This window comes from Palaemon carinicauda, chromosome 13, assembly GCF_036898095.1.
Source record: "Palaemon carinicauda isolate YSFRI2023 chromosome 13, ASM3689809v2, whole genome shotgun sequence".
Classification (NCBI taxonomy): Eukaryota; Metazoa; Arthropoda; class Malacostraca; order Decapoda; family Palaemonidae; genus Palaemon; species Palaemon carinicauda.
In genome coordinates this window covers 23877692-23898842 of record NC_090737.1, presented here as the reverse complement: position 1 = coordinate 23898842, position 21151 = coordinate 23877692, and the positions used below count along the sequence as shown (strand labels likewise).

The following is a 21151-nucleotide window of genomic DNA, read 5'->3' as shown; positions in this document are numbered from 1 at the left end:
GGCCGTTATCATTCTCACTTTGTATTGATAAGGGAGGGGGCAAGATTTCCCTTGATTACAGTCTAATACTGTACTAGGCAAACCTGGGTCAATGACTTAAGCCAGTAGTCGAACTTACCACCCACCTAAGGGTGAGTCATCTACATAAATAATATAAGGTTTGTTAGTATAGGAACAAATGATAGATTTGTGATGATTTGTATTTTTCCCTAATACAAACCTGGGGTTATTTATATAAATTGTCCTTCCATCACTTGTCCCCCGATGAGTCCTTCCTGCAATAAAAAAGTGACATGGTTCACTGAACCGTGAGTAGATATAGGTGGCTGGGTACTTCCCAGCCACCCCATACCTACCCACTATAGTGGTTAGGTATGGTTGCCCCCTCTCACTTTTAATCTAATGGCTGCCTTCAAGCTCTGGCAAAAATGTATCCACATAAATAAATCAAGGTTTGTATCAAGGAAAAATACAAATTATTTCCAAATTTTGTGTTTTTACAGATCACTTAAATAAATCAAGGTTTGTATCAATGAAAAATACAAATTATTTCCAAATTTTGTGTTTTTACAGATCACTTACAAACATCTGATATTGTTACAGTATTTGTTAATGTACTCCACTGTTTACTACTGTTAACTTTAGAAATACCTAACAAATAAACCATCTTGTGAAGGGACGATTGGCTTAAAAATATATAGTTGCTTGCTTACTATTGGCACAATTTAATTCAGGATCCTACATTGACGAGCGAGTATAGAATGCCCTACGTAATTTGTTGTTATATTTACATTTTTAAAACGGGCTGTTAAGAAATGTAAATAACATGTATTTAAGTATATATAAGATTTTGGTTAATTTATAGCAGTCATTTTCAATAAAATTAAAAGTAGTCTTAATTGCTACTTCTGATCCTTTTCACAGTTTGCCCTCCCACAAAGAACCTTATAGAAAATGCAGTACCCTGTGAAAACGTTTGTGGATATCACCGAAGTAAACTCCAAAAAGTTAAGGAATGCCAAGTAAGTAAAAATACAATTTTTTTTGTGAATAAATTTCATGGTATTTGAATGCAGAGTACTACACTTAATTGTTTTCTTAATTCTCATGCACTAGGTACTGTTCATATGTAATTGCTATCATTCTCTTTGTTTCCTTCTTCCTTCGTGCAGAAATAGATTTTTCCTTCGTCCAGAAATAGATTTTTCCTTCGTCAAAATCCCTTTATTATTATTATTATTATTATTATTATTATTATTACTAGCTAAGCCACAACCCTAGTTGGAAAACTATGATGCTATAAGCCCAAGGGCTCCAACAGGGAAAAATAGCCCAGAGTAGTACACCTAATTCTTTTCTTAATTCTCATGCACTAGGTCCTGTTCATATGTAATCACTATCATTCTCTTTGTTCCCTCTTTATTATTATTATTATTATTATTATTATTATTATTATTATTATTATTATTATTATTATTATTACTAGCTAAGCCACAACCCTTGTTGGAAAAGCATGATGCTATAAGCCCAAGGGCTCCAACAAGGAAAAATAGCCCAGTGAGGAAAGGAAACTAGGAAATAATTAAACTGCAAGAGAAGTAATAACAACCAAAATAAAACATTTTAAGATAATTAGCAACATTAAATTAGATCTATCATATATTAACTATAAAAACTTCATTAAAACAAGAGGAAGAGAAACAAGATAGAAAGAGCATGCTCGAATGTACCCTCAAGCAAGAGAACTCTAACCCAAGACAGTGGAAACCATGGTACAGAGACTATGGCACTACCCAAGGCTAGAGAACAATGGTTTGATTTTGGAGTTTCCTTCTAGAAGAGCTGCTCACCAATAGCTAAAGAGCCTCTTCTACCCTTACTGAGAGGAAGTAGCCACTGAACAATTACATTGCAGTAGTTAACCCCTTGAGTGAAGAAGTACTGTTTGCTAATCTTAGTATTGTCAGGTGTATGAGGACAGAGGAGAAGGGGAAAAGAATAGGCTAGACTACTCGGTGTATGTGTAGGCAAAGAAAAAAAATGAGCTGTAATCAGAGAAAGCCAGTCAAAGGATCCAATATTCCATCTACAGTATATTCCTCACTAGTTTGGTTGTTATCTTTTTCTCAACGTCTGGCTATGCTCTTTTGCTTCACAGCTGTTTGAACCTCTTGATTCACCACCATGTTTCTTTTTCCTTGCACTGTTTACCATTTGTCCTCCAACATAGCTTTTCAGTCCATTTCAATGGGTAAAAATACACTGCATTCATAACCAGTGGTCAGAAAAAAAGGTTGACACTGACATTGAGTCTACATTTCCTGTTTGAAATATTTAGTATTATAGAAAAAAAATGGATTTTTTTTTTCATACAAATGAGATTATCAATTATCATAAATTTTATATTAATTCTGATTTAATTATTCTTCTTCCTTGAAATAAAGACATTAATTTGGCTTTATTAAGCTATATACTTAACTGCAACCCTGCCAATAATATCAATCAATTTAGCTTTAAAAGATACCATTTAGTTTAAAGAGTTGTTGTGAGACTGAATAGAATAGTCTCAATAACTAAACTAGGGATTGGAATTTACATGCTGTTAATACAGTGTAATTTAATACACTTCTTTGCTTTACTGCAGCGACAAGACCAATATGCTAGTGCATGTACCAGATGTCCTCCAGGCCAGTTTCTCAGGGATAGCAATACTTGCGTCCCTCGCGAAGACTGCAATTGCATTCTGGAGAATGGAATGTCTGCACCAGTAAGTCTCAAGATTTAGCAAACTTCTTTGAACCGAGTCTTTTACTGTTTTTCTTTTTCCAGAAATTTTATGAATTTTCATGGGACTTAGTGATATATCCTCAAGAATAAGGGGTACATTTGGAAACTGTATTTGACAGGAAAATTAGCAAACTTTTCTCATACATTTCGAGTATATTTACTTCATATGGTGACATATTTTTGGTTTAGCGTCTATTGTTGCACTTCATTTGAATTCCTTTTAATGTTAATCTGTAAATTTTATGTGATATTAATGTGTAAATTATTATCACCACTGCATAAACTTGTCTAGAAGTACAATTTATCCAAAAATTTATTATCATGTTATTTCATTTCAAATTCGTACAGGATTTCAAATCGTGTATTTTAGTGATGTTGATTTTGTAATGTGTCATTTTGGTAACATCCAATGCTGTATATGTAAGATCAATATCATATTACATTGCTGTTTTTTCATAGTTTTTACAAAGAGCAGCATAAACCTGTAATAAGAAATTTCATAATGACACTACCTGCTTATAAAAATTAGTAGAAATATATAACACAAAAGGTTTTAGAATCGGCCTATCAAAACAAGTTTTAACCTAGCAACTTCCATTACAAGCAAGTCACCAGATGCTGTGATTTGATATATGAAGTTCATTATTTTTGTTTTTATTCCAGCCTGGCCGTGTCTTCCGACTCAATGAATGTGAGGTCTGCCAGTGCAGTGATAATATTTTGGTATGTTCGTTCATCTGTACTCCGACAACATCAGAGCCTTTGAATGCTACTGAAACCGTAAGATTTTTTCTGTTTCTTTTAGTTTTCATTGTTGATTTTTTTTTTATTTAATAACAAAAATTTGGCTGGCATAGAGTCAGTCATATCAATGTAGTAATGAAAATTAACTTCTATGACAAGTTAGTATCTATCATTCAATTTAAAGACTAACTATACTATCTATTTCTAGCTGACAAAAGTTTTTTTTTCATAATTTTCATTATGATGCACTATTTGAATATATTGGCTTCTCATTATGTAAAATTAAGATTTTGATTTCACTTATAATCTTGAGAGGAAGATCCATTTGTATCACTTGTTTTGTCTACAGAAAAACCTCCTGATAAGTACTACGGTCAGTTTTACCAAATAATTATTGATTTCAACTATAAAGTACCATATATTTTTATGAAACCCCCTGATTTTTTATAAGGCTTCTCTCTCGTTGCCTGATTTTTTATAGGAAGCTTACCATAAAACTATTTTGCCATTTTGAAAACCAGTTTCTTTTCAATTAAGCTGTGGTAAATTTTACCTGTGTGGAGAATCATTCATATCACTTGTTATTTAATTTAAATGAAATAAAAATGGCAATTTAAGTTATACATACATAATACATACATATTCAAAGGCACATCCCCCATTTTGGGGGTAGCCAACATCAAACAATTGAAAAAAGGGGACCTTTCCTCTCTACGCTCCTCCCAGCCTGACAAGGGACTCAACTGAGTTCGGCTGGTACTGCTAGGTTGCCACAGCCTACCCTCCCCTGTTATCCACCACAGATGAAGCTTCATAACGCTGAATCCCCTACTGCTGCTACCTCCGCAGTCATCCAAGGTGACAGGAGGAAGCAGCAGGGCCTACCAGAACTGCGTCACAATCTCTCATCATTCATTCCTATTTCTAGCATGCTCTCTTGCCTCTCACATCTATCCTCCTATCACCCAGAGCTTCCTTCACTCCATCCATCCACCCAAACCTTGGCCTTCCTCTTGTACTTCTCCCATCAACTCTTGTATTCATCACCTCCTTTAGCAGACAGCCCTTTTCCATTCTCTCAACATGACCAAACCACCTCAACACATTCATATCCACTCTAACTGCTAACTCATTTCTTACACCCGTTCTCACCCTCACTACTTCGTTCCTAATCATATTTATTCGAGATATAATTGTAAATTAGATCTATCATCCAGTTTGGAGAACCATGTACATTCTATTTGAAAGAGGGAAAATCCAGAATTATGCTACAAAAAATATTGTCCCTACAGCCTACCTTCAATTGTGGAGAATGGAGCTCCTGGGTGAGTGGCGAACCATCTGAAGAATCAAAGGACTTGATCACTGCTGTCCGTGAAAGGCACCCCTCAATGTGCAAGTACCCTCACAAAATTGATTGCCGCATAAAGACCAGTAAGCATTTGATTGTTTTCATGAAAATAGAAATGGTATTTTGAATGTTAATTATACTCTTCTTTTTCCATAGGCTAAGTCTTTCATTACCTTCAAATCAATTTGACTTAAGTGGTGTTTTTTTCCCACTAGAGAGATTTTATTTTTGGCTATTTAATTCATATATGGACTAATTACTCAGTAGTGTACTGCACTTGAAAATTTTTATTTTTTACACAAGATTTTTTATTATTAATAGTTATTCGTTTATACAGTACAGTATATTAATTAATTCTTCTGTTTGTATATACAGTATTTTGGTAAATTTTTTCAAGGGCAGTATGGTACAAAGAAACATGTTATTAACTCTTTATCTTAATCTAATGCTTTCTAGATGCAATGTTCATTTTCAGTTTGTATATTGGTAGATTTTTGTTTCAAGAAAATATCTATGTCATTATCTATGTGAATTTCATGTTATTGTGCACAAAGTGTATTTTTTTATTTACACTAAAAAGAAACCTTCTCTATGAATTTCTGTAGGTATAAGTTTATCTTAAATATTGTATAATTTTCCACGTTGCATTGTCTGTAAAAAACTTTTTATTACTTGTACCTCATTGCTCTACTTCTTCAGTGTTAGGTAGCCAGTGGTATAGATTTGCTTTTAAAAACTTTGGAAGAAGAGTTTTGGTTTTGAATTGAAGGTTCTTTCTGGACAATTTAGATGTAATAATTTAAAAAAAAGTTTTATACAGTCCACATACTATTAAGAGCAGTTCTTTATTTTTAGTTCTTTCAAAGAATTTTAGTGAAATATTTGACAAAGATCCTTAGAGGTAAAGCACCCCTGTTTCCGAGTAAAGCCTGAAATACTGGGTAAGAAGACTGGCTTTACATATATTTTTAAACACACCTATAACTGCTTACACTGTTCACAGTTTTAGAATAATGCAGGGAGTCTAACTCAGAGGTAAAAATCAGATGTAATTTAAAATTCATCCCCCCTATATCAATATCCTGGTGGAATTTCTTTATCAGCTGTATTATTTTTCTATATAGGTTTTTCATTTTAATGTATTAGACATTTGAATTTATCAGAATTATTATGTTTCTAGCATTAAGGGGGTTCTTATAAAACACTGCTTGGGGGCTTCTACGCAAAACGTTATTTGTGGTCCCTTATTATCTCTATGAACCTCCTCCAATTTTCATACTGCTGCTTTCCCGTTCAATAGACATATGCCTCTTTTTAAATATTTAACTTAGCCGGTGAATATATAATAGCTGAGCCTCTGGCGGCTCGACAGAAAAAACACAAAAACTCGCGAGCGATCGCTATGAAGGTTGCGGGTGTGCCCACTAGCGCCAACTATCGGCCAGATACCGCATATACATGTAAACAGACCCAATTCTTCTCTGTCGGTCTGAACGACAAGACGTACCATTACTCGCTGTATAACCTGGAGTTTTTCAACAGACTTGGTGAAGTACTTCATTTTGGTTTGAGCTTTCGCAGTGCAGGTGTTTTATCTTCAACTTAAATCTTGAACTCTTTTTTGGATAGATTTAATTGTTGATGACTTTGGATTGTTTTTTGGACTTTCTTTGACTTTTAAAAATGGCCGACCCTTCCCTTAGTACGGAAGTGTGTTTTAGGCTTTTAGCAATTATCTTATCACGTTATAAATTGTTGTTGTTAATTATAGATTTTCCTCTATATATTTTATATCTCAACCGCCTTTATTAGGCCTCTTCGATTAGCTTTCCATTTATAATAAACATCAAGATAAATTTTAATGATTTGTTTATATGCGACCTTACCTATTCCTCCCCTAATCCGAGAGTAGGCGGTCCTAACTTGGAAACCAAAGTTAAACAACGTTGAGCCCTTTCAATAACTTTTACAGAGCAAATGATTTAAAACTTATTAAATGAATATTTTTTTAGTAGATATTTTATGAAAGATTTTCTTTGAATAGTCTTCGTACTGTTTCAAAGATGAACTAACGTTTGGTTTATTTATGCTACGCAGTTAGCGCTCTATCGTTACGATAGAGAGAGAGAGAGAATCACGGTTTCACTTTGCAGAAAGAGTAAATCGATTCTGACGTTTTGTTCATTCTTCTTTCAAACTTAAATGTTTTAAATACTAATTTAAAGGAACTTGTTAATTTTAATTTTCTTAGTCCTTTCAGTTTTTTCCTTTGGTCAAATAACCTGTTTATTGACGAAAGGTGAGTGGGCTTTTCTCTTCGGTGTGAAATCAAGAGAGAGAGAGAGAGACGGAGAGAGAGAGAGGAAGAGAGAACGTTCCGATCTTTATTCTCGTCCCAAGCGAGTAACGTTCTCGAGTCAGTTTTTTACTCTCGTCCCAAGTCTCTGTACGGGGAGAAAGGATAAAACGTTTTTAGTTTTTATTCTCGTCCCAAGGCACTGTACGGTGAGAGATTGAAAACATAGTTTTGAATGAACTAGTGTTTAGTCTCATCCCCAGTCACTGTTCTTTTTATCTTAATATATGTTTACTGTTTTTTGCTTGTATTAATGTGCTTACATTATACGACTTATTTCGCAATTATAACCTTTTGATGTAGGGTAGAATTGCGTGCTTCAGGTAGAAATCAGTTTTATTCATGCCTAATGTGAATTGTTGAAAAATTCGATTTCAGTGAAGTAAGTGCAAAACAGAAAATCGTAGTGATAAAGTGATAATTGCGCGAAGTGTTATCAGTGTTGCGACCGAGGGTTCGTCTGTTCGTGCCTGTCGTTCGCCTAGTCCGGGACCTCTTGCAAGCTCCCAAGCCCAGGGGAGAAGTAATGTCGTACGACTTATGGGTTCGAGAGGCTTTGATCAGCGAACAGACGTTCCCTCTATGGTTTCAGGCGTGTCTCATCAAGACCGCCCCTACCATAAGACGAGCGAGACGTTTTTCTCCTCGTCATCCGAAGGCTTTTCGCGTAAGAAACCGTGGAGCAAGGTTTCGAGGCCCTTTAAGCGAAAGTCAGTCCCTTCAGGACAGGTCCAGCGTCCTGGTTGTAGCCATTGGGACAGCTCTGACCCTATGCAGTCATCGGAAGACTGCTCGCCGCCTAAACAAAAGCGTAACACAGGCTCCGAGAGTCCTATTGTAGGCAAGGTTTTGCAGTCACAGACGTTACCCTCGTCTCTTACCGCACCCATTCCCGTTGATCCTGAATGGGTTGTACTGCAAGACATGCAGAATAAGCTTGCCTCTCTTATGGAGTACTATTCTGCTGAGCAGGTTCACGATGATCCTCGCCGCTTAGCTGATCGAGATCCTGGCCGTCAGCCGCCCAAACGAGCCTTTGCTCGTCCTGTTGACATTGACGTTACAAAGTCACGTCAATCATGTTTTGTAGAGCCTCACTCGATGCAGTCCCGTGTTGACTCTCAGCCGCTTGTGGACGTTCAGCCGCTGCCGCTTGCTCTTGTTGACGTTCAGGACGTTCGCCAACCAGCATAGTTGACTTGTTTTGACGTTGAGTGTCAAGCACTGCAGTCAAGAGTTGTTTTGACTGCTCAGTCTAGGCAGTCAAGGCAGTCTCGAGTTGACGTCGAGCGTCCTCCCGCACCTGTTGTTGTTGCTGGTCAGTCCTTTAAGCAGTTACATGACATAGCGTCCTTGACTGCTACTGTTGCTCCTTTGCGTGTGGACTCTGCTTGTCAAGCATTGCCACCACGGCAGGTCTCTCCCTTGCTTGAGACTCGGCAATTGTCGGACAAGGTTCCTTCAGATGAGGAAGTTGCTGATCCCCCTCCTACTGATATTCCCTTGAGGACTCTGTCAGACGGAGAGGAGCCTAAAGCTGCTCAGCCCTCTATGGACTTTAAATAAATCATGCTGATTTTTAAGGATCTTTGTCCGGATCTTTTTGGTAACTGCTGCTCCTCGTTCGCCTAAACGTCAGAGTTTACACTAGGCCTAGTTACTTCGAAGCCGTTGTTTTCTAAGCTAGTGCTCTCTCGCTCTTCTAAGAGAGCTTTACGTTTGCTAGGCGACTGGTTAATCACCAGGAGGAGTTTGGGGGAGACAGCCTTTGCTTTTCCCTACTCTTAAGCTGGCTTATAGAGCGAGAGTCTGATATGACACGGGAGAAGTTCTCGGCTTGGGAGTTCCTTCCTCTGCCCAGATAGACTTCTCAAACCTCATAGACTCTCCCTGGCCCCTGGCCTTGAGACGCTCCAAGATTTTATGGTAGGCTTCAGAGCTAGACCATCTCCTGTTAGGAGTTTTTTTCGAGCGTTTGAAGTTTTGCTGTACAATTATGTCATGCATAAACAAGGCTATCAGGGATTGCTCCAATAATCTGACAGCCACGTTCTCTGCAGGAACAAGTCTATCAGGGATGGCTCCAATAATCTGGCAGCCATGTTCACTGCAGGAGTACGTAAGAGGCAAGTGCGCTCAATGTGTTCATTGTCAAGACAAACTTCACGATGAAGTCTACCAGGCTGTCTTGACAGCATTAATGGAAGGCGACTGGATGGTCTCTCTCGACCTTCAGGAGGCATACTTCCACATTCCTATACACCCGGATTCCCAACCGTTTCTGAGGTTTGTTTACAGGAATGTGGGGTACCAGTTTCGAGCCCTGTGCTTTGGCCTCAGTCCTGTTCCTCTCGTGTTTACGAGGCTCATGAGGAATGTGGCAAAATCCCTCCATCTATCGGGAATCCGAGCCTCCCTGTACTTGGACGACTGGCTTCTCAGAGCATCGTCCAGTCTTCGCTGTCTGCAGGATCTACATTGGACGTTGAGTCTGGCCAGGGAGTTGGGACTTTTGGTCAACCTAGAAAAGTCCCAACTGATCCCATCCCAGATTATTCTATATTTGGGGATGGAGATTCGCAGTCCAGTTTTTTCGGGCTTTTCCGTCTGCCACCCGAATAGAACAAGCCCTGCTCGAAGTCCAACTAATGCTGAAAAGAGAACGTTTGTTCAGTCAGGAGTTGGAACAGTCTCGTAGGGACTCTCTCATCCCTGGAGCAGTTTGTCTCGCTTGGGAGACTACACCTTCGGCCTCTCCAGTTCCATCTAGCCTCTCACTGGAACAAGGACAAGACGTTAGAGACGGTATCATTCCCAGTCTCCGAACCAGTAAAGGCATGCCTGAAATGGTGGGACAGCAATATCAGTCTGAGAGAGGGACTATCCCTAGCAGTCAAGAACCCAAACCACGTGTTGTTCTCAGACGCGTCGGATTTGGGTTGGGGTGCGACCCTGGACGGTCGGGAATGCTCGGGTCTGTGGACTTCAAGTCAGAAGAGCATGCACATCAACGGCAAGGAGCTATTAGCAGTCCACTTGGCCTTGATGAAATTCGAAAGCTTTCTTCGAAACTAAGTGGTAGAGGTCAACTCAGACAACACCACAGCTTTGGCGTACATCTCCAAGCAAGGAGGCACACACTCCCTCACGCTGTACGAGATCGCAAGGGACCTTCTCATATGGTCAAGAAATCGAGGCATCTCCCTGTTGACGAGATTCATCCAGGGGGACTTGAACGTCTTGGCAGACTGTCTCAGTCGGAGGGGTCAGGTGATACCCACGGAATGGACCCTCCACAAGGACGTGGGCAAGAGTCTTTGGGCTACTTGGGGTCAACCCACTATAGACCTCTTTGCCTCCTCGTTGACCAAAAGGTTACCAATCTATTGCTCACCAGTCCTAGATACAGAAGCAATCCACATAGACGCGTTTCTACTGGATTGGTCTCATCTGGACTTATATGCATTCCCACCATTCAAGATAGTCAACAAGGTACTGCAGAAGTTCGCCTCTCACGAAGGGACAAGGTTGACATTGGTTGCTACCCTCTGGCCCGCGAGAGAGTGGTTCACCGAAGTACTTCAATGGCTGGTAGACATTCCAAGAAGTCTTCCTCTAAGGGTAGATCTCTTACGTCAGCCCCACGTAAAGAATGTTCATCAAAGCCTCCCCGCGCTTCGTCTGACTGCCTTCAGACTATCGAGAGACTCTCAAGAGCTCGAGGCTTTTCGAAGGAGGCAGCCAGTGCAATTGCGAGAGCTAGGAGAGCTTCTACCATCAGAGTATACCAGTCGAAGTGGGAAGTCTTTCGAGATTGGTACAAGCCAGCATCTATGTCCTCTTCCAGTACCTCTGTAGCCCAATCGGAGATTTTCTTTTACATCTGAGAAATGTTCGCTCCCTCTCAGCTCCCACGATTAAGGGCTACAGGAGCATGTTGGCTTCGGTCTTTCGTCATAGAGGCTTAGATCTTTCCAACAATAAAGATCTCCAAGATCTCCTTAAGTCTTTCGAGACCTCTAAGGAACGTCGTTTGGCAACTCCTGGATGGAACTTAGACGTGGTCCTAAGGTTCCTCATGTCAGACAGGTTTCAGCCATTACATTCAGCCTCCCTGAAGGATCTCACCCTCGAGACGCTTTTCCTAGTGTGCTTGGCTTCGGCTAAAAGGGTCAGTGAAATTCCTGCCTTCAGTAAGAACATCGGCTTTTCTACAGAAAAAGCCACATGTTCACTTCAACTTGGTTTCCTGGCCAAAAATGAACTGCCTTCTCGTCCTTGGCCTAAGTCTTTTGATATACCTTGCCTGTCAGAGATCGTAGGCAACGAACTTGAAAGAGTGCTGTGTCCAGTTAGAGCTCTTAAGTTCTACTTAGCTCGTACTAAGTCCTTACGAGGTGGATCTGAGGCTTTATGGTGCTCAGTTAAGAAACCATCATTGCCTATGTCAAAGAATGCTTTTTCATATTTTATCAGACTTTTAATACGAGAGGCTCATTCTCACTTGAACGAAAAAGACCGATGCTTGCTTAAGGTTAAGACGCACGAAATAAGAGCTATAGCAACTTCCGTGTCCTTTAAGCAAAATAAATCTCTGCAAAGTATTATGGACGCGACCGTTTGGAGAAGCAAGTCGGTATTCGCGTCATTTTACTTAAAAGATGTCCAGACTCTTTACGAGGACTGCTACACACTGGGTCCATTCGTTACAGCGAATGCAGTAGTGGGTAAGGGTTCTACCACTACATTCCCTTAATTCCAATATCCTTTTAATCTGCTCTTGAAATGTTTTTTAATTGGGTTGTACGGAAGGCTAAGAAGCCTTTCGCATCCTTTTTTGATTTGGCGGGTGGTCAAATGTCATTTCTTGAGAGCGCCCAGATTAGGGGTTTGATGAGGTCCTGTTGTATGGGTTGCAGCCCTTGATACTTCAGCTCCTGGGAGTCTTTCAGCATCCTAAGAGGATCGCTGGGCTTCGTGAGGAAGACAGACTAATAAGGCAGAGTAATCGTCTAAGTCGACTTCCTTACCAGGTACCTTTATATATTTGGGTTTTGTTATGATATAACTGTCAAAAACTCTAAGCATATACGCTGTAAACTTAATTAACTCTGGTCTCTACCCACCACCATGGGTGTGAATCAGCTATTATATATTCACCGGCTAAGTTAAATATTTAAAAATGATATTTTAATTATAAAATAAATTTTTTAATATACTTACCCGGTGAATATATAAATTAAAGGCCCCCCCTTCCTCCCCGATAGAGACCCAGCGGGATGAGAAGAATTGGGTCTGTTTTCATGTATATGCGGTATCTGGCCGATAGTTGGCGCTAGTGGGCACACCCGCAACCTTCATAGCGATCGCTCGCGAGTTTTTGTGTTTTTTCTGTCGAGCCGCCGGAGGTTCAGCTATTATATATTCACCGGGTAAGTATATTCAAAAATTTATTTTATAATTAAAATATCATTTTACAGTAATGTGATACAGTAGCAATTATTGGTAAGACGTGAAGCATCAGAGCCTCTTTGTTATTAGTTTTTCTGTTGTATCTGTTCAACATACACCTCTAATAGGTTGTGATAAATTTTATTGTATATAAAGTTGTCTTCTCTCTGAATTTGTTAGTAAACCCTGGTTGAAGGGTATATTGTAAGTGAAGTGAGCCTTTTTCCTTATTATTATTATTTTTTCAATATTAAACTTACCCGATGATCATGTAGCTGTCAACTCCGTTGCCCGACAGAAATCTACGGTCGGGATACGCCAGCGATCGCTATCCAGGTGGGGGTGTACTCAACAGCGCCATCTGTGGTCAGGTATTCAAGTACTTCTTGTCAACAAGAACTCAATTTTTCCTCTGTCGTGCCGCCGGCAAGACCTACTTGGATACGCTGTTGATTTTGGAGTCTTTTGTTCACGATGTGGTGATGTATTTGCTCTAAAGTTTAGCCTTCGCTGTTCAGGAAGCTTTATCCTTAGCTTAGCAAGCTTTTGGAATTAATTTGATTTATTGGTTAACGAACTTTGCTTAATTTTGGAATTCCCCCTTGACTACTTCTAAATTCAAGATGTCTGACCATTCCCAAGTTCCTAAATACAGGCAGTGTAGTGTTAGGACTTGTACTAGGCGTCTTCCGAAGGCCTCTATAGATCCTCACACCGTATGTTCCAATTGTAGGGGTAAATCCTGTCAATTGGAAGATCGATGTGGGGAATGTGCTGGGCTTTCGGAATTCGATTTTAACGAATTCCTTAGATATGCACGTAGGTTAGAGAAGGAGAGAGATAGGAGGAGTTCTTCTCGCTCTGTGGATTTTTCCTCTCCCCATGCCCCTCAACCTTTTCCTTCCCCTGTGGTGGTGACTCCCGAACCTGCTACGAGTGCTCAGCCTGCAATGGCTGATATGTTGCGTGCCATTCAGGCTCTCGGTGAGAAGGTGGAGTCGTTGGTTAGTGACCGCAATCAGCTCTTGGCAGATGTCAGAGAGCTGAAAGCGAAGAGTGCAGTGGGAAGTGTTAGTGCTAGTGATGTGCATAGTGTCAGTGTCAGTGTTGCGCATGAGGATACATCTGTGCGTGCCAGTCGTCCTCCCAGTCCGGGACCTCTTGCAAGCTCCCAAGCCCAGGGGAGAAGCAATGTCGAAGGACCAAAGGGTTCGGCAGGCCTTGATCGGCGCACGGATGTATCCTCAGTGGTTGCGGACGTATCTGTTAAGGATCGTCCCATCCACATACAGACGAATGAGCCCTTACATTCCTCGTCTGTGGAAGAAGTTTCCAGGAGGAAACGGTGGACCAAGGTCTCACGATCGCTCAAACGTAAGGTCCCTTCCGAGCTAGTCCAACGGCCCAGGTGTAGCCACTGGGTCAGTTCGGACTCGCCACAGTCATCTGATGACTGCACACCTCCCAAGAGAGGTAGAGTGGTCCCTCAACAGGCTACTGCTCCGTCTGTTGTTGCTCCAACCACAGTAGACCCTAAGTGGTCCATGCTGCAGACTATGCAGTCTCAGCTTGTGGCATTCATGCAGGAGTATCATGCCGAGAAGGTTAACACCTCTCCTGTTAACCTACAACCCGCAGAGGTTGTGCGCTCAGCAGATACTGCGGCTGCCTGCTCCCACACCCCACCTGTGAGAGCTCCTCCACCGATGCGCAGTCCTCCCTGCCAGACGCATGTTCTTGCTGCACCATCTGCTAACATGCGTGAGCTGCCGCATCAGGAGTTGCCGGGTTCCAGCACTATGTGGCATTCTCCTCAGCCCATGCAGCATGCTCTGCAGACCTTACAGCATGCTCCGCATACCATGCAGCATGAGCCGCATACCTTACAGCATGCTCTGCATACCATACCGCATGCTCCTCAGCCCACCGCAGCCCCTCCCACACACCAGCCCTCTGCTTTTGTTGTTGCCAGCTCGCAGACTGTCCAGCAGAGGCATGATGATGGATCCGCAGGTACGCATGCACCCGTTCTGCAGGATTCAGCCGTTCAGCTTGCTGCTCTGCCTTTGCCACTCACAACTCAACTTTCGGATGATGATGTATCGGATGATGAAGCTGCTCATCTGGATGAACCTCACTCTGATGTTGAAGGACACAAGTCTTCGCCACCCTCCTTAGACTTTCGCAAAGTCCTTGCCTTGTTCAGGGACTTGTATCCTGAACATTTTGTGTCTGCAACCCCTCGTTCTCCTCCCTCCGAGTTTGCTCTGGGCATGCAGTCTGCTGCGCCTGCCTTCACCAAGCTTGTGCTCGCCAGATCATCTAGGAGAGCTTTGAGGGTTATGGGGGACTGGTTGCATTCCAAGAAGCAACTGGGAAGGACCTCTTTTGTGTTTCCTCCTCCCAAGCTTGCTTCTAAGTCGAGCGTCTGGTATGCCACGGGAGAGGAACCTGGCTTGGGGGTTCCTGCCTCTGCCCAGGCCGACTTCTCAAGTCTGGTTGACTCTCCCCGCAGATTGGCTATGAGACGTTCGAAGATCTGCTGGTCCTTTTCAGATCTAGATCATCTGTTGAAGGGAGTCTTTCGTGCCTTCGAAATATTCAACTTCCTCGATTGGTGTTTGGGAGCCTTAAGCAGGAAGACTTCCCCTTCAGATAAGGACTCGGCCATGCTGATCATGTCTAGCATGGACAAGGCTATTTGGGATGGGTCTGGTGAACTTGCGGCTTCATATGTATCAGGAGTCCTCAAGAAGAGAGAACATCTTTGCTCCTTCTTATCTGCTGGTATCACTCCTTGCCAGAAGTCAGAGTTGTTGTTTGCTCCTCTCTCCAAGTGTCTGTTTCCGGAGGAGTTGATTAAGGGGATGGCTGCCTCACTTATCCAGAAGGATACTCATGATCTGATGGCTTCTTCTGCACGTAAGGCTAAAACCTTACCTTCCGTGCCTAGACCCTTCCGCCCTGCAGCAGTTGATACACCTGCTTCTAGGTTCATCCCGCCCTTTCGTGGCAGAACCTCCAGCAGAGGAGGTACCCGTGCAGACAGTCACCGTGGCAAGTCCAAGAAGGGTTCCAAGTCCGCAAAAGGCAAGTTTTGACTGCCTTCCTCTCCAGACAGCAGTAGGAGCCAGACTCAAGACCTTCTGGCAAGCTTGGGAGAGCAGAGGTGCAGACGCTCAGTCTGTGAAGTGGCTAAGGGAGGGATACAGAATTCCGTTCTGCCGCAATCCCCCTCTAGCTACGTCTCCCATCAACCTCTCTCCCAACTACAAGGAGAAGGACAAGAGGCTAGCGTTGCAACAAGAGGTGTCGCTCTTGCTAAAAGGAAGCAGTGGTCATAGTCCGGGATCATCAATCCCCGGGCTTTTACAACCGTCTCTTCCTGGTAGCCAAGAAGACAGGAGGTTGGAGACCGGTGCTGGACGTCAGTGCTCTCAATGCTTTTGTCACCAAGCAGACGTTCACGATGGAGACGACGAAGTCGGTCCTAGCAGCGGTCAGGCAGGAGGACTGGATGGTCTCGTTAGATCTGAAAGACGCATACTTTCACGTCCCCATCCATCCAGACTCCCAACCTTTCCTAAGATTCGTCTTTGGAAAGGTTGTGTACCAGTTCCAAGCCCTGTGCTTTGGCTTAAGCACGGCACCTCTTGTGTTTACCAGACTGATGAGGAATATTGCGAAATTCCTTCACTTGGCAGACATCAGAGCCTCCCTCTATTTAGACGACTGGCTTTTAAGAGCTCCCACAAGTCGTCGCTGTCTGGAGAATCTCAGATGGACTATGGATCTGACCAAGGAACTGGGCCTCCTGGTCAATTTAGAGAAGTCCCAGCTCGTCCCATCCCAGACCATTGTCTACCTGGGTATGGAGATTCAGAGTCGAGCTTTTCGGGCTTTTCCGTCGGCCCCAAGGATCAACCAAGCCCTAGAATGCATCCAGAGCATGCTGAGAAGGAACCGATGCTCAGTCAGGCAGTGGATGAGTCTAACAGGGACACTTTCATCGCTGGCCCTGTTCATCGAGTTAGGGAGACTCCACCTCCGCCCCCTTCAGTATCATCTGGCTGCTCACTGGATAAAGGACATGACGCTAGAGACGGTCTCAGTTCCTGTTTCCGAAGAGATGAGGTCTACTCTATCGTGGTGGAAGAACAGCATTCTTCTCAAGGAAGGTCTACCTTTGGCTGTTCAGACCCCCGACCACCGTCTCTTCTCGGACGCATCAGACACGGGCTGGGGTGCGACATTGGACGGACAGGAATGCTCGGGAACATGGAATCAGGAGCAAAGGACACTTCACATCAATTGCAAGGAGTTGTTGGCGGTTCATCTGGCCTTGATAAACTTCAAGTCCCTCCAGCTAAACAAGGTGGTGGAGGTGAACTCCGACAACACCACAGCCTTGGCTTACATCTCCAAGCAGGGAGGGACTCATTCGAGGAAGTTGTTCGAGATCGCAAGGGACCTCCTCATTTGGTCAAAAGATCGAAAGCTCACGCTGGTAACGAGGTTCATTCAGGGCGATATGAATGTCATGGCAGATTGCCTCAGCCGGAAGGGTCAGGTCATCCCCACAGAGTGGACCCTTCACAAGAATGTTTGCAGCAGACTTTGGGCCCTGTGGGGTCAGCCAACCATAGATCTGTTCGCTACCTCGATGACCAAGAGGCTCCCGTTGTATTGTTCTCCGATTCCAGACCCAGCAGCAGTTCACGTGGATGCCTTTCTGCTGGATTGGTCCCATCTCGACCTGTATGCATTCCCGCCGTTCAAGATTGTCAACAGGGTACTTCAGAAGTTCGCCTCTCACAAAGGGACACGGCTGACGTTGGTTGCTCCCCTCTGGCCCGCGAGAGAATGGTTCACAGAGGTACTGCAATGGCTGGTCGACGTTCCCAGGACTCTTCCTCTAAGAGTGGACCTTCTGCGTCAACCTCACGTAAAGAAGGTACACTCAAACCTCCACGCTCTTCGTCTGACTGCCTTCAGACTATCGAAAGACTCTCAAGAGCTAGAGGCTTTTCGAAGGAGGCAGCCAGAGCGATTGCCAGAGCAAGGAGGACATCCACTCTCAGAGTCTATCAGTCTAAATGGGAAGTCTTCCGAAGCTGGTGCAAGGCCAATGCAGTTTCCTCAACCAGTACCACTGTAACCCAGATTGCTGACTTCCTGTTACATCTAAGGAACGTAAGATCCCTATCAGCTCCTACGATCAAGGGTTACAGAAGTATGTTGGCAGCGGTTTTCCGCCACAGAGGCTTGGATCTTTCCACCAACAAAGATCTGCAGGACCTCCTTAGGTCTTTGAGACCTCAAAGGAACGTCGGTTGTCCACTCCAGGCTGGAATCTAGACGTGGTCCTAAGGTTCCTTATGTCATCAAGATTTGAACCGCTCCAATCAGCCTCTTTTAAGGACCTCACATTAAAAACTCTTTTCCTCGTGTGCTTAGCAACAGCTAAAAGAGTAAGTGAGATCCACGCCTTCAGCAGGAACATAGGTTTCACATCTGAAACGGCTACATGTTCCTTGCAGCTCGGTTTTTTGGCTAAAAACGAGCTTCCTTCGCGTCCTTGGCCTAAGTCGTTCGAGATCCCAAGCCTGTCCAACTTGGTGGGGAACGAACTGGAGAGAGTACTTTGCCCAGTTAGAGCTCTTAGGTACTATCTAAGAAGGTCAAAACCTTTAGGAGGACAATGTCTAAGAACGCAGTTTCTTACTACATCAGGCTTCTGATTAGAGAAGCACATTCTCATCTGAAGGAAGAAGACCTTGCTTTGCTGAAGGTAAGGACACATGAAGTGAGAGCTGTGGCTACTTCAGTGGCCTTCAAACAGAACCGTTCTCTGCAGAGTGTTATGGATGCAACCTATTGGAGAAGCAAGTCAGTGTTCGCATCATTCTATCTCAAAGATGTCCAGTCTCTTTACGAGAACTGCTACACCCTGGGACCATTCGTAGCAGCGAGTGCAGTAGTAGGTGAGGGCTCAGCCACTACATTCCCATTATCCCATAACCTTTTTAACCTTTCCCTTGAATACTTTTTATTGTTGTTTTTGGGTTGTACGGTCGGCTAAGAATCCTTCCGCATCCTGGTTGATTTGGCGGGTGGTCAATTCTTTCTTGAGAAGCGCCTAGGTTAGAGGTTGTGATGAGGTCCTTTAGTATGGGTTGCAGCCCTTTATACTTCAGCACCTAAGAGTCGTTCAGCATCCTAAGAGGACCGCTACGCTCAGTAAGGAAGACGTACTTAATAAAGGCAGAGTAATGGTTCAAGTCGACTTCCTTACCAGGTACTTATTTATTTTATGTTTGTTATTTTGAATAACTAATAAAATGAAATACGGGATACTTAGCTTCTTTGTTAACATGTATGCTGGTCTCCACCCACCACCCTGGGTGTGAATCAGCTACATGATCATCGGGTAAGTTTAATATTGAATATACTTACCCGATGATCATGAATTTAAGGACCCGCCCTTCCTCCCCATAGAGAACCAGTGGACCGAGGAGAAAATTGAGTTCTTGTTGACAAGAAGTACTTGAGTACCTGACCACAGATGGCGCTGTTGAGTACACCCCCACCTGGATAGCGATCGCTGGCGTATCCCGACCGTAGATTTCTGTCGGGCAACGGAGTTGACAGCTACATGATCATCGGGTAAGTATATTCAAAAATTTATTTTACTAATGAAAATAACATATTATTATTATTATTATTATTATTATTATTATTATTATTATTATTTTTACAGTATTGTTATTATTAGTAGTAACTATGCTACAAATGCAGGATACTACTGTATAACCCCAAGGGATCCACCAGGAAAAAATAGCCAAGTATGGAAAGGAAGTAAGGAAGTAAATAAACTATATGATAAATAAGGAACACTTGAATGAAAATATTTTAAGAAGAGTAACAACATTAAAATAAATCTTTTATGTATAAACTATAAAAACTTCAAAAAACTAGGGGGAGAAAAATAAGATAGAATAGTATGCCCGAGTGCACCCTCAAACAAGAGAACTCTACTCCAAGACAGTGGAAAACCGTGGTATAGAGGCTATCTAGTCTCTTCTACCCTTACCAAGAGGAAAGTAGCCACTGAACAATTATATTGCAGTAGTTAATCCCTTGAGTGAAGAAGAATTGTTTAGTAATCTCAGTGTTGTTTGATGTATGAGGCCAGAGATGATTGTGGAAAGAATAGGCTAGACTAATCATTGTATGCATAGGCAAAAAAAAAAAATGATCCGTGACCAGAAAGAGGGATGCTGGGGCCAGTGTAGCACTGTCTGGCCTGTCAAATTACCCAATGACACATTAGCGGTAGTATGTCAATGGGTGGCTGGTTAAATACATTTTTTTTTTTTTAGATATGAATTAGTTTGTGATGTATTTTGAACCCTATGAAACAAAAGTCCTTAGGGGTTTCTTGACTGCCATAACTGCATAATTTGCATATACAGTGGGTAGAGACAGAATCTTCTGGGTTATCTCTATCAACAGGTTTTTTTTTTTTCTAAATACTGTATGTTAACTTTTCCTTCAAGTACTGTATTCCTCTGAAAGAAAAGTAAACCATTATTATATGCAACAGCCAATTAAGTTCTGTGCATACCACAAGAAGGGTTAATGGAGTCATTTGTTCATTTAATTTTCTTTTAAACAGAAGGAACATTATCAAGCTTCTTGCCATTTGACCTTGGTTTTAGTGAAGGGGAGAAAGTTGCCTGCGACAAAAAATGTGTCAAGAATCCTAAAACCCCAGGATGTGAAGTAAGTATCTTTTATACTTTTCTTTGAATGTTTTAAGTGACAGATTTTTCTTGACCCATTTACTAATAGCATTAACAAAGTAATGTTTATCTATTGAAATACTGAACTATACTTTCTTTAGGGATTTGGGATTTACAGTACTGTACTTCAAATTTTTAAAAATTTGTTCTAATCTTACAAAGGACATGGAAGTTCGCTTTGTCTGTTATTGCGATGAGTTCAAGGTTTCACTAGAAGGAGCCTTAACGACCCCACCAACTCTACCACCTCTTTTAACAACAATGAGACCTAATGTTTCAGGTGAGACTACAAATATAAAAGTATTTCACTTATCATAGTAATTGGGGTTTATGAAGGTTACACATTTATAGTTTTACCATTGAGAGATTTGTAGTTAAAGGATTCTTATGGATACCATTTTCTTAGTGTTTGCTCTCCAGTGCTCCTTCTTGGTATCTTTAAACATAAAGGTACCAGATTTTATTGCTATAAGCTTACCTTTGACCAAGTATCTTAGAATTTTGGCTGAAATATAGCATTTGTCATTTCTTTGGAACTTTTTTCTTAGGTTTATTTCTCATATATCAAATGTAAGTATAGTACTTAACTCTGCTAAAGCTTGCTTGACATATAAATGACATTTTTTCTATTTTGTATTCAAATGTGGTATTAGTTTG

General features: G+C 42.1%; 1 protein-coding gene across 1 annotated transcript in view; it reads left to right on the top strand.

Annotated features, from left to right (window-relative positions):
- Positions 1-21151, top strand: part of LOC137652219 (hemocytin-like) — a 298302-nt gene that overhangs the window by 181770 nt on the left and 95381 nt on the right. The window contains 6 exon segments of the mRNA XM_068385448.1: positions 925-1022; positions 2645-2767; positions 3451-3567; positions 4824-4965; positions 20368-20474; positions 20657-20774. Of these exon segments, the coding sequence (XP_068241549.1) occupies positions 925-1022; positions 2645-2767; positions 3451-3567; positions 4824-4965; positions 20368-20474; positions 20657-20774 (705 nt within the window).